At 38.8% G+C, this 25,231-nt stretch overlaps 1 protein-coding gene across 3 annotated transcripts in view; it reads right to left on the bottom strand.

Annotated features, from left to right (window-relative positions):
• fam13a (family with sequence similarity 13 member A) overlaps positions 1-24,880 on the bottom strand; it is a 60,929-nt gene extending 36,049 nt beyond the window's left edge. For 2 of the 3 annotated variants that reach the window (XM_069689312.1, XM_069689313.1), the window contains exons 1-8: positions 24,618-24,880; positions 19,216-19,411; positions 16,559-16,768; positions 14,422-14,599; positions 11,956-12,109; positions 9,959-10,078; positions 9,116-9,202; positions 2,687-2,928 (exon numbers count right to left, since the gene is read on the bottom strand). In XM_069689312.1, coding sequence (XP_069545413.1) covers positions 2,687-2,928; positions 9,116-9,202; positions 9,959-10,078; positions 11,956-12,109; positions 14,422-14,599; positions 16,559-16,768; positions 19,216-19,411; positions 24,618-24,644 — 1,214 coding nt within the window. In that variant the 5' untranslated portion in view covers positions 24,645-24,880. The remainder of the gene's footprint in view (positions 1-2,686; positions 2,929-9,115; positions 9,203-9,958; positions 10,079-11,955; positions 12,110-14,421; positions 14,600-16,558; positions 16,769-19,215; positions 19,412-24,617) is intronic. The other variant, XM_069689311.1, reaches the window with a different exon arrangement.
• Positions 24,881-25,231: the final 351 nt, after the last annotated feature.

Genomic DNA, 25,231 nt, shown 5'->3' with positions numbered 1-25,231 from the left:
GCAACTATGCAATGCTACGAACATAATAAGTTCACATGACGCTGCTATGTTGGCTCGTGCGGCCCGTGTGGGGAATGAAGTTGGTAGCACATCTTTGAGGTTCATGTGAGAGCACTGTGGATTCATTAGTTTGATAAAGAGGACACAAAGTGTTATGTTAAAGATGTAAGACTCATGCTCGGATACACTAGAGAAGTCAAACAATGGATACTGATGAAGATCAATAAGTGGAGCCACTAAAAGGAAACCCCAAAAGGGATGATTTGATTTCCAGTGTGTCCTGGATATGACTGCAGTGACTCAGGATGAGGGTAGTTTCTGGAATGAAGGGCATACGTGTTAAAATTGTATCCGATACAACAATAATAGAGGCTATCATAAATAAAAAATAGTCAATTTACTTTTTTATGCCAACATCTTGAATTTTTTTATTTCATGCCACACCCTGAAAAAGTAAAAATTCTGAATGAAAAGTAAAAAAATGATAAAAACACAAGAGTTTGATTAAAATATAAAGTCCTAAAAAAAACAAAAAAACAAAAAAACGTAATTCCTTTATTTTATCATTCCATTACATTTAATATAGTTTTAGTCCAGTTTTCTGTGCGGCTATGTGTGCCGCACTATGCCTGCACGGATTTGTCTGACACGTACCTATGGAAAGTGAGAGCAAGCTGACAAATAGGCATGAGAGCAGCTACAGATATGAAAACACAGATTTCCACTTGTGGAAAATGATCATATGTTTGCTATGGGTTTTATGGTTCAAAATCACAGTTACTTATAACTCAAACTGTTTGTTTTTAAAGAAAACTAAGCCCATAAAATGCCTTGTCATTTAAAAATGCCACAGTCCAGTGTTTCGGCATGCTGTATGTGTCTATTAGTAAATAACAGTGAGTACATGTCGCTGACGCACACGACTGGGATCTCCCGTCATGCTGCCAGTACATCAGCCACCTAATACGACTTGACAAGGAGAATTTTAGGGGTGTGGGGGGGATATCCAGGTGGAGATTTACTGGCACCTAGAAAGCATTATATTTGCCACCTCATATGTAGGACATTTATGTTCTCCATACATTTAAGAGAAAACAGCCTTGCAGATTATTAAATCCAATGATAATATGGTATCCTGTCATCTTGAGTATAAATAGTAAAGAAAAATTCAATGAGGTTGAGTATCTTAAAGACAGCACTCAATACTGTCTAATACTACTGGAATTTGTTGTTGATTTCTGTGAACTGTCCAAACTATAAAAAAGAAATTACAAGGCCCTGTATGGTAAAAATATATTCCACATAATAAGTATGATAATAATATATTATTTTTATATGATGTATTACTGTGTATGTGTGTGTGTGTACATTTCTTTCTATAGTTGTGTGAACCAATTTTGGTATTTATGAGGACAAAGACACGTGAGGACATTTTGACTCATCATCATTTCGGCTGGTTAGGACTTGGTTGAAGGTTTCCGGTTAGAATTAAGTTTAGGTTACGGACTTAGTTGTAATGGTTAAGGTTAAGGTTAGGGTAAGGGACAAGGGAATGCATTATGTAAATGAATGTCCTCAAAGATAGAAAGACGAGACAAGCCACACGCGTGAGTGTGAGAGAGAGAGAGAGAGTGTGTGTGTGTGTGTGTGTGTGTGTGTGTGTGTGTGTGTGTGTGTGTGTGTGTGTGTGTTCACGCGCACGTGTCATACTAAACGTTTATGTAATGTGTTAATGGATCTGGTGCCGACAGTTTTAAATAGTGATTAATATCACACTGAAGGTCACCGGTGTGTTCAACAACTTGTAGTAGATGCCAAAACGGTGTCATCGTTTCTCATCTGAATGTTTTAACATCTCACATGACATTTATCACCCTACCCTGTATTATATTTCATATTTTTTCAATCAAAACAAATTCTACAAAACATACATTTTCTCAATTTGGAGAGAGTTCAAAATCATAATAGTAGTGATTTTTGGCCAAAGCGTGCAGGTGTTCGGTCAAGTCTTGTGCTCGTGAAATCCCCCAGTTACAGCAGCGAGTACTCCAACAACAGACACAGCTGTAGCCTTGCTATTCCAGGACTGAGGACACTCAACACCAAGTGGTTCCAGTTTCAGCTTCTTATAATAGGCTTGTTTGCATGCCAAAGGCACATTGCCGCGGGGCTCCAGCTATAGGTCCCTGATTGCCGTCACTTAAAACTCTTCACCCCCCCTACCCTCAGCTGACAGCACATCACCTATATGCACACAGTGGTCACAATTGATAGAGTCGACATTGAAGCCATAGGGCATCACACAACAAAAACAGAAATGATGCCATTATTAATATTAGTCATGTAGCACTGACGTTTTGTTGAGTGTTATAGAACCTTAGATTGTATTTTTACACCAGTCGAAAAGCATCCTGCTCAGAGATACAACTGTGATCCTAATAAAATCAAAACAATAGAAGTGGCTGACCACGTTTCACAAAGTGACTGAATTCTACGTTTTGCTTTTTTCTCATAGTGAAATCAGGCTTACCAAGTAATACTTCAAACCTAAAATGCACATTAAAGCATCTGTAAATATCAAAATATCTCTAGAGTAGACTGTACACTAATTAATCTCCAGTGGTGCAGATCACAACATGTTGATGTTAATAATTTTTCTCAGGCTCAGTTCAAAGACTTCACTGACCTGTTGAGGCCGTCCATACTGCCAGAGAGGCTGACATCAAGGTAGCTGACGTGAGAAGCAGTGTCTGAGGTGTCTTGGTGAGCCACGGGTGTCGTTTCCTTCGCCTCTGCGCTGGGGCTCCTCAGGTCTGAGGTCAGGGGTAAAACTATTGGTATGACGAAAGGCTTTGCATGAGGCAACCCGGCAGAGAGGCTGGACTGGGGGACGACTTGAGTTATGCCATTACTCTTCCCTTTCCTCACCTGTTTGACGGAGAGAAGAGTCTCATTACTGGGAATACGAGATAGTACGAGGCATAAATGATGCATCCATAGTAACACTTCTTTACAATGGAGCTCGTACAACCGGACACACACACACAGAAACACACACCGCAGCTTTCAACCTTTGCTCAGGTTACTATACAGCATGCATTTGAGGATCATGTGAGGTGAGGCAGAGGATAATAAAGGAGGGGAGGAAAAAAGAGGTTAGCTTGTAAAGCTGCAAGGTTAGACTGATGTTCGTCTTACCGTGCTGACCCTGAGCGGGTATAAACTGCGAGAACCGCCGACTGTTGTGTACGAAAAGAACCTTAACCTAATTACAGCCACATTGTGAGAAGTACCCTTCTGCATTTTTACTAATTCACAACCAAGAACCTGAAAGATTATGCCAAACAACTTTCTCTAAATATGTGTGGAAAAGACCAGTATCGCCGCTCGTGTCCACTAAAGCCAAATAGCCGCCTGACTGTTGTAAACAGAGGATGAAATGGGTTTGACACTAGCAGCCTAAGTAATGATAATGGTCAGAAATATCCAACCCTAAAAGGGGCTTGTCTGTAGATAAACATCTATCAGCTGCATTAAAAGGTTTACGTTTTTGTCTCTACACCAATTATCAGCAGGACATTTCCATTTGGGGTTCAACTTAATGGGTTGCTCTAAAATCTATGGCTGCAGCCTCCATTTAGACATTTAGTCGTTGATGCACTTAATGGGTGAATGTCTGGAAACATAATTAGTTGCACGAATTTCTTTAGTTAAACCTGGTATGGATTTTGCCCCTCGGAGCTTTCTGATTGATTTTGCTATATTTGACATTCACAGAAAACAGCAGAGGAGGAAAAAGGGGAAATGAATGTGGGCAACAGCTTGTTTTTAGCAAAGGATTGAAGTTTGTCTCATCATACTGTGAAGAGACGTCATGGAGAGAAAGAGAGTTGGTAGAAAAGGGTGTTGTGATGATGGACATCAGTGTCAGCGAGGGGTTGCTGTCATCTTGGTTAGTCTATGCTGTTACAGAAGGTTTTTCCTCTGTTATGCGTTATGTCTGTTGAACTTTTGTTTTTGTGGTTATATTTTGTTTTATAAGAAAAATCAATCAAAACCATTTGAGGTGTCACCACCAAGGTTCAAATCTGTTTCAGATTAATTCTACTGAGCTAGAAACAGGCACGGACTTCCCACTCTCAAAGACGTTATGCAGCAACTTAAACTGGAAAAACTCTGATTTACTTTACGAGGTTCCTCTGAGAAATTCCATAAAACTTGGCAACGCTTCAGTCATTATACCAGACGTAGGCAATAGACAACCCCTTAACTCCTCATTGTAATAACTAGATTATACCTAATATAAAATGTCAACCACTATGTAAAGCAACATTTAACCTGGGTTAATATTTATACTGAACAGCCACAGTATGTCTGCTATTGCTTCTATGTCTGTGTTTGTACATTTTCAGTACAGTTTCTGTAATCTTACATTATTTGTAGTGTTAACTATTTGTTTGTTGAATAAAATACCAACAAACAGAAAAACCAACAATGACGACAAACTTTATGTTTGATATGGTGATTTTCATTTCACATTTAATATCAGCTATTTCCAATAATTGTGTTTCTTGGACACTCAAATGTTTCACTTATTGACTCATTACAACTTGCAGTATGATGATTTCTGTGGAAAGGGTAATTCATTATAAATTTGACTTTGATTGACAAATGAACTCACTGAATTTACATATGTCTTCCATATGTGTAGTGTATGATAGAAGTGATAAATTGGTCAGAAGATCATTTATATCCATAGGGCATAATAACACGGTGGTTTCAGACGCTCACTAATGGAAACTGCAACAGAGCTAAAAATCAAACTCAAGGTCAGTTTCAATAGTGTTAATCACTGACCCATCTTCCTGTCTCCATTCCTGCCTCTGAATTTCTGACTATACATGCAGACCAGCTTATACATTACATTACATTTAGCTGATGCTTTTATCCAAAGTGACTTACAATAAGTGCATTTCAACCATGAGGGTCCAAATTCAGAACCACAACAATCAAGAAAGTACAATTTTCTTCAAGATAGCCAAACTTCAAAGTGCTATAAGTAAGTGCCATTTTAAGTGCTACTAAAGTGCTACACCTATTCAAGGTAAAGTCGGAAGAGGTGTGTTTTTAGTTTGCGGCGGAAGATGTACAGAGTTTCCGCTGTCCTGATGTCGGTGGGGAGCTCATTCCACCATTTAGGAGCCAGGACAGCAAACAGTCGTGATTTTGTAGAGTGTTTAGCTCGCAGTGAGGGAGCGACAAGCCGATTGACAGATGCAGAGTGGAGTGAACGGGCTGGGGTGTAGGGTTTGACCATGTCCTGGATGTAGACTGGACCCGATCTGTTCACAGCACGGTACGCAAGTACCAATGTTTTGAAACGGATGCGGGCAGCTGCTGGTAACCAGTGAAGGGAGCGGAGGAGGAGCGGAGTAGTGTGAGTGAATTTAGGAGGTTAAAGACCAGTCGAGCTGCTGCATTCTGGACGAGCAACAGAGCAACAAGAAACTGGAGCTAAATAGGCCAGATGGCAAAGAAGCCTGACAGACCAAAATAAGGATATTACCTGGTTTCTGAATTGTGAATTTACAACTGTACTTATAATTTCAAGGTTTTTGGCTAAAATCCCAAAATACTTTAAACAAAGTCAAATACATCATTTAGAAAGTAAAATTTAACTTTGGTGTTTTGCCTCTCCATCACCCTGCTGTGACTAAAAACAACCTCTGCCACTGTTAAGTGATCTCTATTCACTGACTGGTGACAGCTTATTTCTCAGACGTCTAGTTTTTCACAAGTGTCTTTGAAATCTGATCCATACCTGTTCTTGCTTGCACAATCACAAGGACTTTCACTTGATGTTTTTAGATAGTTGTTAGTATAAGCAGTTTTACTCAAAGCAGAGACTTAACCCTTTTCAAAAAAATATTCAAATGTTTCTGTGGGTCGCTATAGCAACAAAAAGCCTTCCTGTACAGTCCTACTAATTCAACAACAAGGAATTAGTAATACCCTGCCAGTAACAACAGTGGGTCTTTAAGAGTCTAAAGCTCATGAATGGACATAAATATTTGTGTATGTTTGTTAAACAGAAGTTCCCCTTCGATCACACAGCTTCATTTCAATGACTGGTGCATCAGAAATCAGACAAAAGCTACACATTTAGGCGTCTCTCATTTCAGTGAGAGGGTGTGTTTGTCTGTTGGTGTGTCTCTTACAACCATACCAGACCTGATAAATATTGCATAATTTACGGGCTCATAACACCTCTGCCTAAAAGCGCAACAGTGTCGCTCTGGTAGCAATGCGAGTGGTGATCAATCAGGAAATGACATTTTCAACTGTGTTTTTCTTTTGTTGTGATGACTGAAGTCAAATCTGTACTGTATTTTGCTTTGACATAAAAAAAACAAAACCAAGTGTGAGTGTTTGTGGCTATAAAAGCTAATATTTACAGTGATGATGAGTCACCTGATAAATCATTGAGGTTGATCCTTTTGCTGTAAACATCGTTCTCACTTTCAGATGAAGTGACGTATTTCTGAGGCTCAGCTGGGGTCAGCTTTAGCTGTTGCAACCAGCAGTGTGACATTTAAGTTGATGAATTCAGTGTCTCAAAGACTCCTAAACAACACTCTTATTTATCATTAGTATTCTGCTGATGGTCAAACGTTTTAGTCCAACATGCTGTTGCTAGAAGCAACCAACCACCACTGTTAAAAATTATACTGTTGTTGCCAGTGGTCAAATGTAACTAAGTACATTTACTTCAGTAGTAGATACCACACCTGAAAGTATGTGGTGTAATTCACAATTTTTAATACAAATGATAAGATGTTAAAAACGTTTTTTTTAATTTTTTTTAAATAAACTATGCAACTTTATACAGAAGAGCTGGAATTATTAGTCGATTTACAGAAAATTACTTGCCAATTATTCTGACGATTGATTGAAGTCATTTCTGCTTTCCTTTTAAATTATTTCAAAAACCTTTACAGTATCTATGTTTGATTATTTTGACGTTTGGACTGTTGGTTGGATGAATCAAATATTGTTAAAGTATCTTGTATTTTCAGAAATTGACAAAAAATAAAAAAAATTTAAATCGTTTCATCAAAAAACAAACAGCAGATTAATACATAATGAAATTATCATTTGATGCCATCCTATACAAAATACTTAAAAAAGAGCTCAACCACCGACAACAGTGAAATCCTGATCTCATATTAATGAAATCCATATAAGGGCCCATTTTTTTGCGTTCTAAGTACTTTTACTTGTAATACTTTTCCCCCCCATTATACTTACATACGTATTATTGTCAACATAAAAGCATTAAATATGGTATAAAATAATAAACATGATAGAGAGAGTGCTTTTAGTTAAGTAAAATATTTCCTCCATCACTGGCAGAAGCTTCACTGACAGTGAATCCTGACAGGCATCTATTACCTACTTATCAAATTCTCTTGTTGGAGACATTATCTGTTGGTGATCCTATTATTACAGCTGTTTTGTGATTACTGATATACAATTTGGTAACATTTCCATAATTGGTTCACTGCTAATCAAACTAGGGATTAGGAGCTAATGTGCTGCTAATGAAACATTCAAAATAACATCTTTATGTACAATGATTACTGTTAATGGTGTTATAGTAGTTTTTTACCATTGGTTACTCTTTCTGATACTATAGGTATGTTTACTAGATGAATTACTATGAGAACTAAATGCTAATCTATATATTGATGTTTACAGTTTATATACAATACATTGTGCTTCATTTCAGAAAAATACACATTTCGCAACTTCTTAATACCTTTGTGAATCTTGTGATTGAAATCTCATTGTTTTCAAATTTGTATACATAATCACTAAATTTGTTGTCCAATTCTGTTAACACAGTTTCACAAATGTTAAAATAAAAACCTTCAAAACAATAAAAACCTCCAAGGCAATTTACTGGCATTTTTTTCTGGATGTGTGTGTAACCAGACGGCCTGACTTCTATGGTTAAAAGTTTAAAGCAACATCAAGCATTTACATTTTATAAACCAGCTCTGCCTAAAGCAGCCGACTGTTGAGGGCAGCCCATATCTTTCATCAGCAGATGTCTTTACCCTCCTGAGCTTATTTTGCTATAAGTCAGCATTTCCTTTATCACGATAGTGACACCAGGGTAAATATGACTGACCCATTTATGACACCAGATGTTTGTTTAAAACTGCCTTCAAAACAACCGCAGCAAGATAATTTCAGTGTGTCTAAAAGCTGAAGGCAACGTCAGAGAAATTACTCATCATTTTCTCTATACATGTGAAAAAGAAAAAAAAGTAATTCATTCTGGATTAACCAGAGCCAACCAACTGTGGACAAATGTTTGCATTATTTTCTTGTGGTAAATAGATCAAGCCTTATTTAAGTGTTAATAGCCAGGGGCTTCAAAATGAATACGGACAATTAATGTGCTCAAGCAAAAGGTTAAATGTTTGTAATTATAATATATTATAACTCAAAAATGGACAAAACAGTAATATGAACACAACATGAATTTCCTGCCAGCTGCAAAAACTACATGAACCCAACAGTAACCTTATGATGCGTAATGCAAAACTTGTACACAGCAAATTTTGCTCTACATGGCATCAAATAATCACAGTTTCAAACCTAACAAAGTTTACTTAAACTGATGCAGCTCTCCGATTGACCTATTTGATGTAAATAAATGATTCCAGAGATCAATTTACTAAACATATACACAAACAGGAAATTTCCAGACTTTAGTTGCCCTCAAATCAATGGTCCAATCTGTATTGGCAACACAGCACAGCTGCAGGAGCATACCACAGCCCATGTTTGTCTCACTTTGCAAAGAGGCGTGTTATTGTTTTCCTGCAGCAGATTGCCTTTATCAAATCACACCATGTGACCAAACTAGGAGGCCACAGGCAGTCTGAAAGTTGGCCTCAGGCTAATCAGCACCGAGGTTACACAGCAGATAAGTAAGCAGTAGGTATTTAGCGGAAAAGGTGAGTAATAAACTGCAATAAACTAATATGCCAACACCCTTAAACAATTATTTAATTCGACTGATCATAACAGTTATTATCGGTACCTTCTTTTTCCTTATTCTCGCCTTTGGAGAGTTAGTGGAGGAGTTGTTGAGAAGTTCTGTATTTCCCACTGCATTTATTTGTCCAATCTTAAAAAACATAGAGAGAAAATGACAAAGATGAAGAGAATGAAATTCATGGTGCACACTAAAATCCTTTGTATAACTTTAAAGTACACAGTTAAATGTATTCTACACAAGACTAAGACTGCATTTTCCTAGAGAGCTACAACCATGTTAAACACTTGGTTTTACAAATAGTATAAGACTTCAATAATGAAGGGCAGTACAAATGCTGTACTGTGGGGAAATGGTATGTTTTACAACTGATAAACTGCACCTTCAAATGATTATAAAAACATAAATAATCTTCAGGTGCATGTGATATCTGCTTTATACATTTAAGTTAACCTCTGTCAACGCAGAAAAAGTAGGTAAACAAATGGAAAACTTAAAGTAAATTTTTCTAACCTACAAACTAACTACAAATTAGTTGCTTGAAAACTATTTAAAAAATGATGATGTATTCTTCCTGAGTGACTTAAACTATCATTCCATGTCAGCAGACACTGATAACATCTTTAAAAGCTCAAAGAAACCAACACAAAAATGGCTTAAGTGTTAGAAAACAGCTTTTCCAAAACATTCCCATGTTCTGTTAATCACTGCACCCAGATCACATGGTTGGTGTTAAAAAGGACTATGTAAGGGAATTTGAAGGGTTCACGCAGGTTTGACCTGGGAATGTCAGGCATAAACAACAGCACTGCATTTCACAGCAGGCCAACTCGGACAAAAGCTCCCATAACAGGTACGCTGAGCATTAATGCATGAACAGAAACGCACACATGCAGGCTCGCTACTGAAAAGCCCAGCACACACGTTTATCCTGGGAACCGGTGTCGGTGTCTTGGCATCGAGATGGCTGAGCGACTTCTTTGTGTCTGCATCCATCACTTCCGACTCCTGCGAGCAGAAAGAGGACAATGGAGACGGTCACATTTGTAGTCCTTGTCTTGCATACAGTCGAGTAACAAAGGAGGTAACATATCATGTTTAATAGAGGTCAGGCAGCTTTGTTCCCTTTCATTATTGTAACTGGAGCCTCGTATATCCAGTAGCTATGACGTATCTTTTTACAATGAGGGAAATTGTTTATGTGCAGTCTGCTTTTACTTTTCTCCCGAGAGGCCCTAACAACATGGTCGAGAATAGATTTAAACAAGTTGACAATCTGCATCCTCCAACACATTCACTGACATAAGCACCGCCATGCATGCCTTACGCTCATCAGCATTTTACAATTGAAGGTAAAAGCGAAACCGGCGATCAGCTGAGCGGTGTTCAAAGGCATTACAAGGAAGGTCAGGAGGCGAGGGGGGCCTCCACAGGCCATGTGTGCATGTACATACGTGTTAGTATTGTTGTTTACGTGTGCATGTGCATGATCATCTTTTTTGACTGAGGGGCTTCCCATTGGTCATTTGCGGGGTCTCCCGTAGCTGTGCCCTCAAAGGCATTCACAACACAGTACATATGTGACTGGAAATGCAATCACAAAAAAATTATGTTGTACAATGTCTTTTATAATGTAATTTTATTACCACTAGGAATCTGGACTTTTGGATTTCATGACGTTGCTTGTTGTCACTAAATCTGTAAAATAATTAACATATTCAGAGGGGTTGTTTTTTTTTTCATGGTAAGCAGAGCATCACATGGGTAGCAGACACTATGTTTGATGGTGTTAAGAATAGTAGGAGAGGTACCCCAAGGGTGGAGGTCAAACCCATTGGGAGCCGCATCACATGGTCACTGCCTGTTCATCAGATGACTAAAGTCACATTTCACAAGCCTAACACAGCCATCAATCAACCATCAAGATGTTGTTGATGTTCATACTGTACAAGATCAGATTGAAAAGTTCTGAGACTGTTCCTGTTGTGAGTGAAAGGAGCGCAACACTGATATGTACAAACACAAAATTTGATGTACGCCTGGCCTCTGCTCATGTCCATGGACCAGCGGTCTCAAAAAAGTGCATAACTCGGGTGCTGATCAAGTGATGTAACTTGTTGCACTCACTCATGAAAGTTATAGCCTCTTCCTGCTGCATGCACATCACATGTAACAAGTGCCGTGTCTTGACTTTTTGATCCAGCCTGGTTTACTCCAAGAAAATGTGTTTTGTATTTGTAGTGTCTGGATGGGTTTTTTTTTCTGAAGAAGAACCAACTTGGACATATGATTTTTGCATTCATAACATGCATGACAAGTGAAGATGTACAGAAAATAAATCATAATCCAAGTATATGACAATAGTTCTAAATATATTTTAAGAAATACAATTTTCTAAACCAGAATCTAAGATCTAAGATTGTTGACTTCAATCACGTCACAGTGGATGATTTTGTTGTGTTTGGTTCATATTTTGCAGCTGCTCTTGAAGTAGCTACAGATGCAACAACAAGATGCAGGCAGGAAAACCAACAGACCAGACAAACCAGCTAATCAATAAAGACATCAGCCATCAAGGCAGACACTCAAAAACTGCCACCTGTGGAGAAGTCCTTCCTGCAAGGCTGTGATATAAGATCAATACCTAAATCCATTTGAGCTTGAAAGAGAGCCGAGAGTGAGAACATACAAGCTTGTTATAAACCACCACTCCTACGAGTGGAAGGGCAGAGGGTGAGGTCACAGGCCTGAGAGGAACTCGTACTGTTTAAACTGCATGGGCACAACACGTGACTCTCACCAGCTGCACTACATTTTACTGACCACCACACCCGATATATTTCATATAAACACTAGCATCTGGTGCTCAGGTAAGTATACAACACCTTGACAATTATGAGCATTGACGTTTCTTCCGCGTCGTCCTCTTTGTCTCTCTCTGTGTTGGTCTCAAAGATATTGCGGTAGTTCTGGATGAGTTTGATCATGATCTTGTTACAGATGTTTATGTCCTTCATTGCTTCGAAACCAGGAGCCACACTGGAAAAGAGGGGGAGAGGACAAAAAACAAAAATAAAAGCAAACCGATTACAATCAATCCAAATCATTAAAACATGACAGCAGCAGTAGAAATAAAGTTCAACAGAAAATTTTATTTTAGTTGTCAGTTAGTTGACCTAAATCCAGCTTCCCCATTAAGTACAAAGTCTGATGCTACTGAGCAGCTGTGGAAGATGTTCACTGGGCTATAGGGCTAATAATAGAACAGCAACGAACGCACACACGCACAAATGAAGAGAACAGGTTGTACACTTTGAAAGAGTATCTTGTACAGTTTTGTTCATCTCATCTGTCAGAATGATTGAGGACAGCAGTTTTAGCTCAGCCACTGACTGCATAATTTTTTTTCTAAACATCTGTAAAAGCTGAAAAAAGATTGAGATTGGGCAATGCAAAGATTTTCTTAAACATCATGCAATACCATCAGGGAGGTTCCTCATAGGTCTCAAATTCATTCTGCAGCAATGACCATAAACATACAACCACTCAGAGAACTATTCTAAGCCATAAGGAGAAGAAGAGGAAGACAAAATCAGGGACCAAAGAGGCAATGTGCAAGTGTAGCAAGACCAATGTACTGTTATAAACACAGCAAATACTGACTACAATAAGTCATTTTTGTTTAGTACACTTTATAGAGTTCATTGATAAAACAAAAAGTTGAAAACATCCTAAGTTTACTTTTAGTCCTGAAAACCTTTGCACAGTACTGTATATCATATAAGAGTTACTTCAAAATTGTTTGCATTTTGATGTGTTTTAGTTGTTTTGTTGTTCCTAATACATAGTCAAACACGTAATTTCATAGATTTATTTAGATCAAAACGTGCATTAAACCGTTTAATTTATTTTTGAACCAGAGTGCTCATCAAAATATATTGCATTGTTTGCAGTGACAGGGCAGTTTAAACACAAGTGTATGTGTAAAGAAATGAATTTAAGGGGCGTTTAAAAGCAGGCTCTGCATTCCAGGAATCATGTAAGTGTCACAGCTGTCAAACACTGTGCTTTTATTCTCACTAAATAAGCTACAGCACCACCTACTGGTCAAACACTTTCAAAGAAACTAGGCATATGACATGTGCATGAACTTTTAACATCTTTCCATCCTACTGCTTTAATATGTAAAACCAATGTTTAATATCTAAATTATCAATCATAAAAGGGGAAAGTTGACTGACTAACTGCCTATTTTCCAGACTGGGCTGAGCTGCCTCTCTGCTGTTTCAAGACCGCAGTAAACATACTTTGTAAAGGTCACTGTGAAGACACCAGACTTGACAAAACGTTCAGAAATCTTAGTTATGTCCTTTAAGTTTAGTAAACACTCATATGTGTTTAGTTAAGTTTCATCCTGTACCCCTAAGTGTGGATCATTAAAACCAATATCAGACTGGGGCCTAAATTTAACCCTAACCCAGTGATTGAATATAATAATGGTGGAAGTGTTCAGTAAGGCACTTTCATTTTGAATGGTACTTGTTTAGCAATACAATATTCAACACGTTTGATTCTGATTGTTTCTTCCTATTACAGCTTGTTGTCATGGTTCAGGGTTATAGTCTGTTGGGTTTCCTGTTGCATTTTGACATCACTCACTTCTTGCATCTGTTTGTTTTACTTCCTGCCCTTGTTTTTTTTCCCCCACCACCTCACCTGTGGTGTGGTAGCGCATCAGCAGTCGGTGTATTTAGTTCTGCCTTTCCCCGTGTCAGCAGCCAGGTTGTCACGTCTTGCAGGTTCATTTTAGAATGACATGAGTAAAACTTGCAATTTGCTTCAAATGCCGCCTTCTATGTTGTACATTTGGGTCCTTTCCCATGGATAACAGTGACACTATTATTGTTGTTGTTTGTCTTCAGCTCTACAGAGCATTTTGGTCTCTTTTAGCTTGTTGTTCTTGTTTTTTCAGCTCACAACTTTACAATTTTGATTTGACTTTTGATTACTAATAAGTAATTAAAAATGATTCTAAATGATTCTGGATACTCCTGTGTGTCTGCTGAACGTGTTAATCGTCACCCATTTAAGAACACTCTCATTACAAAATGTCTTTGTTGTGTTTAGAGCTTGCTTGGCAGCCCCCAAGTGGACAAAAAACCTGATCAATGCGGGTTGTAACCCACCAAAGGCTTCAATAACATTGTTGCTAATACATGCAAGTACCTAGTTTCATTCATTTATGGTAATAAAAAAAGGCAAAAGCTGCTGTGATGATGAGATTGGTTCATGGGTATTAACTTTGACTGAATAATCACATCATCTACCCTTAAAGAAAATATTAAACTCACTGGAAAACACTGGGTCCAAACACAGTGGCGAGGTTGAAAGCAGTCATGCGGTTGTCCTTGTGGTTGCTCTCTACGATGGTGAGGAACTGGCAGAGGTAGCGCAGGAGGCTGTGCTGGACATCTGGAAGCTTCTGGAGCAGGTCTCTCATATCTGACCAGGAGCCGTCATCACCGCACTCTAGAAATAAACAAGATATCAGATTATATCAAAAGTGGGGTTCCCACTAAATATATTAATTTCTTTCGGCCCATGTAGTTTTTTTTGTTCAGGAAAAAAACTGAAACTTGTTTCAAACAATCTTTAGTGGACAGGTTGATAAATACGCCTGTGCTTTAAGGTACTTCTCATCACTGGCATTTTGCCTGGGTCTATTTACTCACAATGTAGTCATAACCATTAAACGACTACTGACTACACTTACATGAGCAATTTTAATTCCTTAGCGGGAGTTCACAAAAAAGAAAACAGACTTTCAATGATTAAAAGTTTCAGTGAACCACATTCAAACTTTAAGTATAGTAAATAGTATTACAGCCCAATTCCAGCAGGCAGTGATAGTCCCATGCACCTGGTCTCTGTAATATCTTAAATTATGCTGACTAATAGTACGTGACCATTACCAGAAAAGAGCCTGAAAATATGTTGATGCTATTACTTGGGATACATAATTGGGCCAGAGTTGGATAAAGGGATATTACTACTGATCCTGAAAGACTGAGTGACGCAAAAATTGTGAGTGCGTACTTCTGAGTGTGCGTGCATGCGTATGAATGCGGCTATGTGTACGTCTGTCTCAGTATGTGGGGGGAGGGGGGGAATCGTTGAGAGTGCTCACAGCAGCTTCTTTTACAGCTGGGTAAAGTTCAGATACTGTGTGCATATATGGTATGTAGATCTAATTGTATTTTGTTACAAAATTAGTTATTTTGTTTTTCAAAATTATTACTGCACTGGATGAAAATTAAGATGCTTCATTATGGTTAATCTTGTGATTATGGAAAAAAAATTACAAATAATTGCCTGAACTTCCCAGAATGTAATGTCAATCAGCTAATTTTTTTTTTTTTTATTCTGTAAGAATCCTTAAAAGGTTTTCAGTTCATAACAAATAGTGAAATGCACAAAATCCTCAGATTTTGAAATCCCTATCCAGCAACTGTTTGGGATTTTGACTGGACAAATCACTCAAAAGCGATCAATTCTCAAAATCTCAACTGAAAAATCATCTGTCGAATTTATTAATTAATCACTAATATTATATTAACTAAGAGTATAACATTACTAGTAAGAATTACCCAAAAAGTAAAAACATCCCAAGGACAGAATACATTTTTACTTATTTGATTCAAGTAACAGTCTCACTTGAGTTGAAACTATTAAGCCATTGTTAATTTTGTTAATGCATGACCTACACACAAATATTCTGGAACCATGAATATTTACAATTCATTCAAATTAATCTGCAACTATCTGTCAATTCATCATATGACTCAGCTGTTTTTAAATTCTTTAATACTGTAAAAGAGGACAAAACAATTTTACTAAGTACACCAAAATAATTGTATTCAGTATTTATAGCCAAGAGCATCTCCCTAATGGTGCATTTGGCTGGAGGTCCTGAAAAATCAGGCTGATATTTATGAAGTCGATGAAAGCAAAGCAAATACTGCAGCCAAAATGTATACTCTTCTCCCATCAAAAAGATTTACCCCGGTGTTGAAAGAGAGCCGAGAGTGAGAACAGACACTTGACGGTTCAAATGACTCACTTTAGCCTTTACACCCTCAGAGATCATCACCAGAAATATGAGGTGCATCACTCTTCACATCACGTAGACTCTCAGACTCTCATTTACTCAGCAGTGCCTTTTCAAGCACTGCCATGTGCAGATGGCACTGCTAATAGTCAATTTGAGCACCTAAGAATAGCCTTGATTTCCAGGCAGTCGGAATCATGCACCAGATACTCCCTACACTTGAGAAGGTATTACTCTCTACTATCTGTGGATATGTATCACATGACGGCTGTCAAAAAACAGTAAAACCTGATCATCTAATTCTAGTAGACAAATAGGCAGACGACTAATAGGCTAAAGATACAATGAGACTCAAGTGAGACCACAAATTGGTGTGTTACCTTGGTAGTGTTGTACCAGTGCCTGTTGGACTGTTGAGTCTACGAGACCCTCTGGCAAATCTCGGAGGTACTGTTTGAGCAAGCTGGCCACGGTACACGAGTCCGATTCAGACAGAAGGTCCACATCCTCACCACTCTCCAGCTTCTGTTTCAGGGTCTCCACAGCACGGACGTTCCCATTTACTCTGAACAGACCCTCCTGATGCAGTGCTGGAGGAAAGGGGCAGAAATGCTATTTAGCTACATGAAACACGTGGTACAAAGAGCTATCAATCACTCCGCAAGATAACTTAAATGTAGTTTATTGGGCCCTTATGATGCTTTATGATCCTTAGACCAATATAACATATCTCAACACTGTCAGTACAATTAACCATTAAGTATGATAGAGATATCTACGGTCAGGGGATGGTCTGACCCCTTCATATTTCATTCAGCACCAGTATATAGTCTGGATTTCCCTTTGGCCCTATAATAGCCATGCTTTTTTTTTTTTTTTTTTCTAACTTGCAAAAAAAAAAAAAAAAAAAAAAAAAACTTGTACTCAATAAATCTAAAAGTTTAACACTTCATTTTTGCCATCCTGTGATTTAAAAACTGCAAAAATAATTTGTTTCTTTCATATACATTCTTGTAAACCATTACCAAGTGAACTTTCTTGTTTAGTAAAACGCTAAAAGTGTACCTTGGCTAAGGTTTGGCCATAAACCTCTTTCTTGGTAAAAACTGCCTTCATGTGGTGACGTCACGTCACGCAAACCTTTACAGGTCACAACGTTGAACAGCACGGACCCGCTGGCTGCAGCCTCCGCGGACCTCCCGCAGTTATTATTATTTTTTTTTTAAATAAAAAAAAAAATAATAAAAATAATAATACTATGTTACCAAGTGTATGTTGTGCATCAAATCTCAACGAAGACAGTGTTTTTAAAAAAAATTTTTTTTTTTTTTTTTAACTTTCTTGGTATTGTAGGTTAATTAGTCAAAATGACATAAGGTATCCCTCTCTTTGCATAGAAGACAAAAAAAAATTAATTAATTAATAACAGCGAAATAATCAACAAACATTTTTGCAGATGATCAAGAACTACCTTTAACCCGAGGATAATTTGCGCACACACATACGTACACTTGTTACGTTGTCTGCAGAAGTGCGTTCACACGTGAGGAGTAGCGCAGCCTCGTGCTCACAGCGACCAAAATTTGCGTACGAAGCTGGACACTTTTTTTTTTTACCCTCAACTTTGGCCATATTGATACGTAACGGAAGAGGGAGGAGCCATAACGCCGGAAGAAATGCAGTAATTGCGACGAACACGTAACAATACAAATAATATTACTCCTACCCCCTCCAAGTAGTACTGTACAGGTGATGGATAGAAGCCATAACTGAGCTTAGCGTACTGCGTGGTTGAAACACAGGGCGCGAACACACCTGGGCCAGAAGAAGGCCAAACAATGCCGGTAGATATTTTGGCGGGAAACATTTAAACGTTGCGGCCATCGTTTCCGGTAAGTGCACAAGCCTTAGTGCGATTTCTAGCATAGGATGTGAACGACTGACGGTGTCTGGGCCTCAGATACAAACCCGGGACACTGTTTCTGAATATAGATGTTACATTTGAGCACCAAAGACCAAAATACCCATTTCACCTCCGTGGCACTGGAGTGGAGGCAGAAACATTAGGGATGGAGTCCTTAAAAGAAATATGGACCTGGTGGGTTGTTGTTTTTTTTTCCCCGCAGAAGGTAATATATTATTTTCTTCTATGTTTATGTTTAATAGTCAGGAGTTCATCTGAAGTGGAAAGTAATATGTACCCTGATGGTTGCTTAAGAAGCTGCCAGATTTATAGCTTTGTGCGTGGAGAGGGGTTTTACTTCACTACTAAGCACTGGCATTAATAGTTTGTTTAGTAGACTATATTGATTACTTTAGGAAGCCTGCAGTTTCATCTGCTATGAGCAATGAGTTTGTCTCTCTTGTAACGACATCTAGTGGTCAAACAGAAGATATTATAATAAAGTGGGTCAGTAGAGTACTGTGTTTTTTGGTTTAAGCTCCTATCTACAAATACTCGTTGATTATTTAAATTAAATTCCTTTGCAGTTTTGCTACCTTTGAGAGAGACAAATTGGCTACTATTTGTTTGTTTGCGGCATTATCAAAACCTAAATTGTTTTCGTTATTTTTTTTTTTTATCACAGTGAACATCAAAGCTGCATAAATATTTGTCAGTTAGAATATTATCTGAGGGGAAAGTACACTGATGGATTCCCGTGGTGTACTGATATGTTACTTAGTTAAAAAGGTAATTGTTTTTTGGTAGTGTACTAGGTAACATGGAGGTGCAATGCTTACTATATTTTATATAAGGCGTGCAATTACAAAAGTTAAATATTTCAAGCACGCTTAAATTCTTCTTCTTTTAGTTTGTACTTGATGTTTGTTTTTTAAAATGAAGTTAAACTATAATCCTGGAACAGAGAAAAAGAAACACTCATACAATCATTAAAATCTGTAAAACCTAACAGCCCATAATATAAAGTGCTTGTGATTGGCATTGAACTGGCAAGAAACAATGATTATGGTCTCTTTTAAGGCATATGATCCAGCATTTCAATTCTACTTTATGATGTAATTTGTTTTGCCTCACCGTGCTTGCGGAGATGCTCCACCATCTTCCGCACCACCAGGGGCACTCCACCCTCCGTCAGGCCGTGCTCTCGCAGCTCGAACAGGGATGCTCCAAACAGCTTGGTGTGCTTGGCTGCCACTGTTCTGGATCTCAGAATGGGCATCTGCACCATCTTCTTCATGTCTTCTTTAACCTGCACTGCTGTCTTGTTGTGCTGCAGGGAGAGCAGAGAGCAGCAGTCAACTACTGCCACGGGGCACAGAGTGCGGCGCTAGAGCCGGCATCACGGGAGGCACCACTGAGACACCTGCTCTGGAGGAAGCGTCACTCCACTCCGTAGACTAAAAGGTTAGTAGGGTGGTGGCGACTCTGTGGAGCCCATGCATGCACACCTCCTGCACTGTCATGTTCTTAAAGGACAATATGTGCTGAGCACTGGAAGGAAGAGAAAGGGGAGGGCTGGCAGTGCATGTGTTACTATGACAAATATCAGGTTACCATGCAACACCTTTGGTTAAAGTCATGGCCAGAGTGACACTCACCTGCACAAATAGACATATGAAAGCACATGCAGACAAACACTCTCACGTGTCGTGTATATAAATATGAATGGATAGTAAGGAGAACAGATCAGGCAGGAGTTTGTGGCCGGAGCTGAAAGAATCACCAGTCCACTTGTTTACATTTAGCCATGAAGGACTGGCAGAGAAAATGTTTTACAAAAAAAAAAAATCTTCTGTGCGTGCCTTTCAGGAGTTTATGAAGCTTATGCATAAACTGAAAGTGAGGCATGCACAAGTTGGCGCCTTAAACAAACATTGTTTTAATCTAGTTGTGTGTGTGTACCTGTATTACCCATGTTGTGAGGACATTAATCAAAACTGTCACATTGTGAGGACTGAACTTCTTTTTTGATGTGAAAAGCAAGTCCCCATCTTCATATCATAAAATATGAGGGTGACGACTTGGTTTATGTTTTTATGTTTTAGGTGAGGCTAAGCAAGTTAGCTGTGGTTATGGTAAGAGTAGGTCTGCAGGAACTGAATGTGAGTCAAAGTAATGTCCTCTGAAGTAACAGAAACTCTATAAGCACTTGGATTATTTACTTAAAACAAGCAGCAATATTATAATGTAAAAATACAGTTACAGTTTAAAGTATTGCCTTCAAAATTGTACTTCTGTAGAGGGGTGGAAGAAATTATTCAACATGTTGTAATTAAACTACTCATTATTTAAAAGAGGATGTTTGTAAGTGCTATATTGCACATTATTTGATTATCTTATAAACAATTACAGGGACGTTATTTTTAATTCATTATTGTGTGAATAATATTCTACCAGTTGGTTGAGGTGTATCTAATTTTACCTACTTTATATACTGTTGATTAGTCGACTATAAATTCATGCTTAACTTTTTATAAACACATTTGTTACACAAAAACCTAATCTATACAATAACTGTGGCATTAAAAGAAGTAAAGTAGAAATTAAAACCTTTCCCTTCCAAGTGTAGTGGAGCTGAAAAAGAGGAGCAAAAAAAAAAGACTGTACAATAACTACAAGTAACTCATGTACAGTAGCTGAGTTGATGTACTGAGGTACTTTCCACCATTTATGTGCTTTAATCATACCTGATAACTTATCAAGGCAAACAGTGCCACATGGTCTCGATCTCTTCATACAGATACCCAGCTTTTAACACACACACACACACACACACACACACACACACACACACACACACACACACACACACACACACACACACACACACACACACACACACACACACACACACACACCCTAAAGAAATCTCATCTCCATTCAATAAGGTATTACTAAAGCAGGATATATTACTTATTTAATTGGCACATTTTCCTGCAGTGTAATACATTTCTGTGTTTGTTTAGTCGTCAGGAGCAAGATAGATAATATACACAAACCAGAAGCAGGTTTTGGGCACTGGCTGAGGAGGAAAAGACTTCCTGCGCTTCTGAGCAAAGCGCACTATTGTAACCATAGCAACGATTAGGCCATGTGACACATGGTAATTCCAGAGTTCACCACTTCACACTTACCCACACAGTGAAATGAAAGACCCAGGCTATATGATTTGGTCACGATGAAGTCCATAGGAGCAGAGTGTATTTACTGTGCAAGGAACTTCGAAGTATGGGAGTGAATACGTAATACTGAATTTGCACCCTTGGTTACTAGTTGTTTAAACTGAATGGGTAAAGTCCTGCCACAGTCCGGTCAGCTGATTAAAGCCCACCTCACAGATGGTGCTGAAATGGCTAAAACAAAATCTTTGCCATGGCAGATGCTCTGACAGTGCTAATACATCATACATTCACACTTAGAAGGATCTGAGAAGCAAAGCAGGGTGGTATGTGCTCATGGTGGTTAGTCCGGCTATCCAGCAGATGCATAAAATTGCGTCATACTTGGATGGCTGCTTAAGGTGAAGCAAAATTTAGTAGGCTAAACGGCCTTGATATATTCTAATGTAATAGACTTGCTGTGCTATCAAGTGTGAGGAGAACTGAAATATAAATAGGTTATAACTAAGAGTTTTGGACAGGAATAAACAAGAAAGCCATGATTGTATTTCCACAAAGTTATGCACAAGAACTTCAGACTTTAAAAAAAGAAAAGGAAAAATAAATAACTCTATGGTAGATGAGAAAATATCCTTAGACGACCAGTTGGTGCAGTTTATAGTATATTTCATAGACACAATAGTTCATTGTAATGATGTACACAGCACAGTTTATGTTGTAACCTTCCGACACCACACGCAACATCCCGTAGTACTACTACTGCAGGTGTTAAAGAGTTAAGCTGGTCTGAGCTAGATCTGATTGTGAGAAGTCTTACTGAACAGATGTCCCCTAAATCTGTCTTTACTACCAGACACACACACACTAACCCCATCCAGGTTTTCTTAGTCTGCATGTACGCACAACCTCAAACTAGATCAAAATTTTGTATATAATATATATAGATATATACTGTACTGCACATACTGTGCATTTTATATTTTATATTTATATTTTATATTTTTACTGCTATTTTATTACTTTTCTATTGTTCTATTATTATCTTATTGCTTCTGTATGCTGCTGCAGCGAAAAAAAATTCCCCTCGGGGATTAATAATGTAACTACCTAACCTAACCTAAAATGGGGTCTACAGCTTTATCAGTAGACATCCAAGACCAACAAACGGCACCGGTCAAGTGGTTAACTCTCACTGCAATAATCAGAATGTATAGAAAAGTTCCTTCATATCCTATTAACAATAATTTATTTTTTTTATTTATTTTATACACTTTATTAATCTCCGAGGGGAAATTTCTTCACTACAGCAGGGGGGCTCTCAGGGGGGAGATGCTGCAGCAGGCTGCCACTAGCGCGGCGCCAGGTAACCTGACCTGAGGTGCATGTTTTTGGATGATGGGAGGAAGCCGGAGAACCTGGAGAGAACCCACGCAAGCACAGGGAGAACGTGCAAACTCCGCACAGAAAGGCCCAGGACCGGATTCGAACCCGGAACCTTTTTTGCTGTGAGGTGACAGTGCTAACCACTGCACCACCCATAATGCCCATAATGACAAAAAACCCACTGGTAAACACACAAACACTGATTATGTTAAACTCAATAAAAGGGTCAATAATCCAATGAACCTCTAACACAAGGAGGAAATACTGAGAAAACACTAAATGGTAACTGTAAATGATATCTGTACGTCTGGCACAGTGGTGACAGAACTTTAGGGCGGCACGGTGGTGCAGTGGTTAGCACTGTCGCCTCACAGCAAAAAGGTTCTGGGTTCGAATCCGGTCCTGGGCCTTTCTGTGCGGAGTTTGCATGTTCTCCCTGTGCTTGCGTGGGTTCTCTCCGGGTTCTCCGGCTTCCTCCCATCATCCAAAAACATGCCCTTCAGGTCTAACAAAATCAAATGACAGGTCATCATTGTAAATGAGAATTGGTTCTCAATTGATTCTACCTGGTTAAATAAAGGTCATATATATATAACTTGACATCTTGCAAAAATGAGAGCGCAACAATTTACATTCTGTAGTGAATTACGACAAGATGCAAGAATTTAAGGACACATTGAAGAGTACAAGTGCTCCCACCTTCACACCACAGCTGAGATGTAGTTTAGGACATGATGTAAAACCCTGGTTGTTGGTAAGGGGCCTCTGGAAACACGTACTTGTGCTTTTGTCTCTACTTTGGTCTCAAAGTAACTGTTAAAAAAACAACAACCTCCTCACACTGAATTCTCGCACCACAGGATCCGTTTGCAGAGTTCAAAGTGTTTACAGTCAAGATGCGCCTGAGAAACTCAAATATCTGTGGGGGCTGTGTGAACCAAAGCAGCCAAGAATAAAGGGAATCACAGGCTGTTTGTACCCAATTGCCTCTATTGTTTACCAAGTTGACTGTTATTCACCTTATAATGCTCCTCCCCTCCCCCGTCTTTATAATGTTTTCTCACTACAACTTCTGACAGGGAAAGAGAAGCCTGCTACTGTCAGAGGACTGGGTGAGTTTTCATTTTCCCCCCTCTGAAAAGCGTCTTGAATATTTAGTGAAATGTCAGATTTTCCTACACAGTTTGAGTGAAAAAGTCTCTCTGAAGATTTTTAGAAATAGACTGCTAACAGGACAGGCCATGTACCCATGTCTTCTACTTGCTCAGGAAGGGGATTGCAAGTCCAAGCTTGTACCCTCCCTTTCCTACCCTCAACACACCTCCTCCCCTTGGTCTGGCTCTCCCCCTATGTGGGTGGCCATTGAAGCAACTGGTAGCAAAAGCACCACAGGCTCCACAAGCAACAGCTGCTTAGCTCAAAGACACTACTGCAAGACACAAGGAGTTTAAAAAAAATATATATATATACATGCAAATTAGGCTTGTAAAGTTGTGTAATGCCTATAAAGACACTGTTTCCAGTCAGGAAATGTTGGGAAAGTGACCTCATTGAGGGTTGAATCATTGCTTGGAAATAAATTTGAGGTATGGACAGAAAACGTGAAGCTCACAGTGTGTTTTTCTCTTGAACTGTTATGTTGCTGTTAAAAGATGACAGATTAAGATTAGTGCTGACAGGCGAGGAGGGTGCTGTTTTAATTAATAGAAGGAAAAGTGTTCACTATCACCCTGCAAATCAAGCTTCTGGTGAGCAAAGTTACTTTGTTTTAGTGACGGAAAGTTAGTTTTACCGCAGGGAAAGGAGTTTTTTTTTTTTCCCTCCTTGCCATTTTAAAAAGCCATTTTACACACACATTACAAAACTGTGTAGACTGACGGTGAGCGCCATAGTCCCGTTATGCATTCTTTAGCCCTTAATCACTGGTTGAATGGGAAATCTTTAAGCCAACTCGGGCTTCTAGCTTCTACTCACACAGATGGTCATAGCTCCTGCCCCCATTCTCCCACAGAAGAGACGTCTTCTTTCAGGCAAAGATGAAAGGAAAAAAATTCTGCTGTCTTCCCTCCTCCTTTCCTCACTCTGTTCCAGGATACACTCTTGGACTTTTCCCAGTGGTGGGAATCACTTTCATCTTAAAATGCCCCATTTAGATACTCCAAAAATACGACGCGGATAATCCGGGAATGGAGATAACAAAGTGCTGTCACTACCGGCAGACTGTGTGAGCTATCCAACCCATGAGCACAGATTAGTATTTGTCTCTTTTCTCTTCCTCCCTCTTTATTCTCCTCCTAGGCTGAAATCTGAGCCCAGCTCTCCCATTGGTTCAGTGACCTGGTCATGTGATCAAGGGGCAAAACCCCAAAACTTAAAATATGTCCCGAAGGAATCATTTACCAGCAAAGGAGGGTAGAAAGTTAGATAAAGCACAGAGGGCTAAAAGGTTGGTCTGAAGAGAAACATTTGTACATTAAAATTAAAATATCACACAGAAAAAAGAAACAAGGCTTACAATGAATTCATCACCTAGAGCATGGTTTTTCAGATCTGTAGTTTGTATTCAATATATTCACAACATCAATATT

This window comes from Brachyistius frenatus, unplaced genomic scaffold (genome assembly GCF_029030835.1).
Source record: "Brachyistius frenatus isolate BFR_SWC_R1_liver_20210118 unplaced genomic scaffold, ASM2903083v1 Contig_7, whole genome shotgun sequence".
Classification (NCBI taxonomy): Eukaryota; Metazoa; Chordata; class Actinopteri; family Embiotocidae; genus Brachyistius; species Brachyistius frenatus.
Note: the sequence above shows the minus strand (reverse complement) of the source record. Positions and strands in the feature narration are given on the sequence as shown.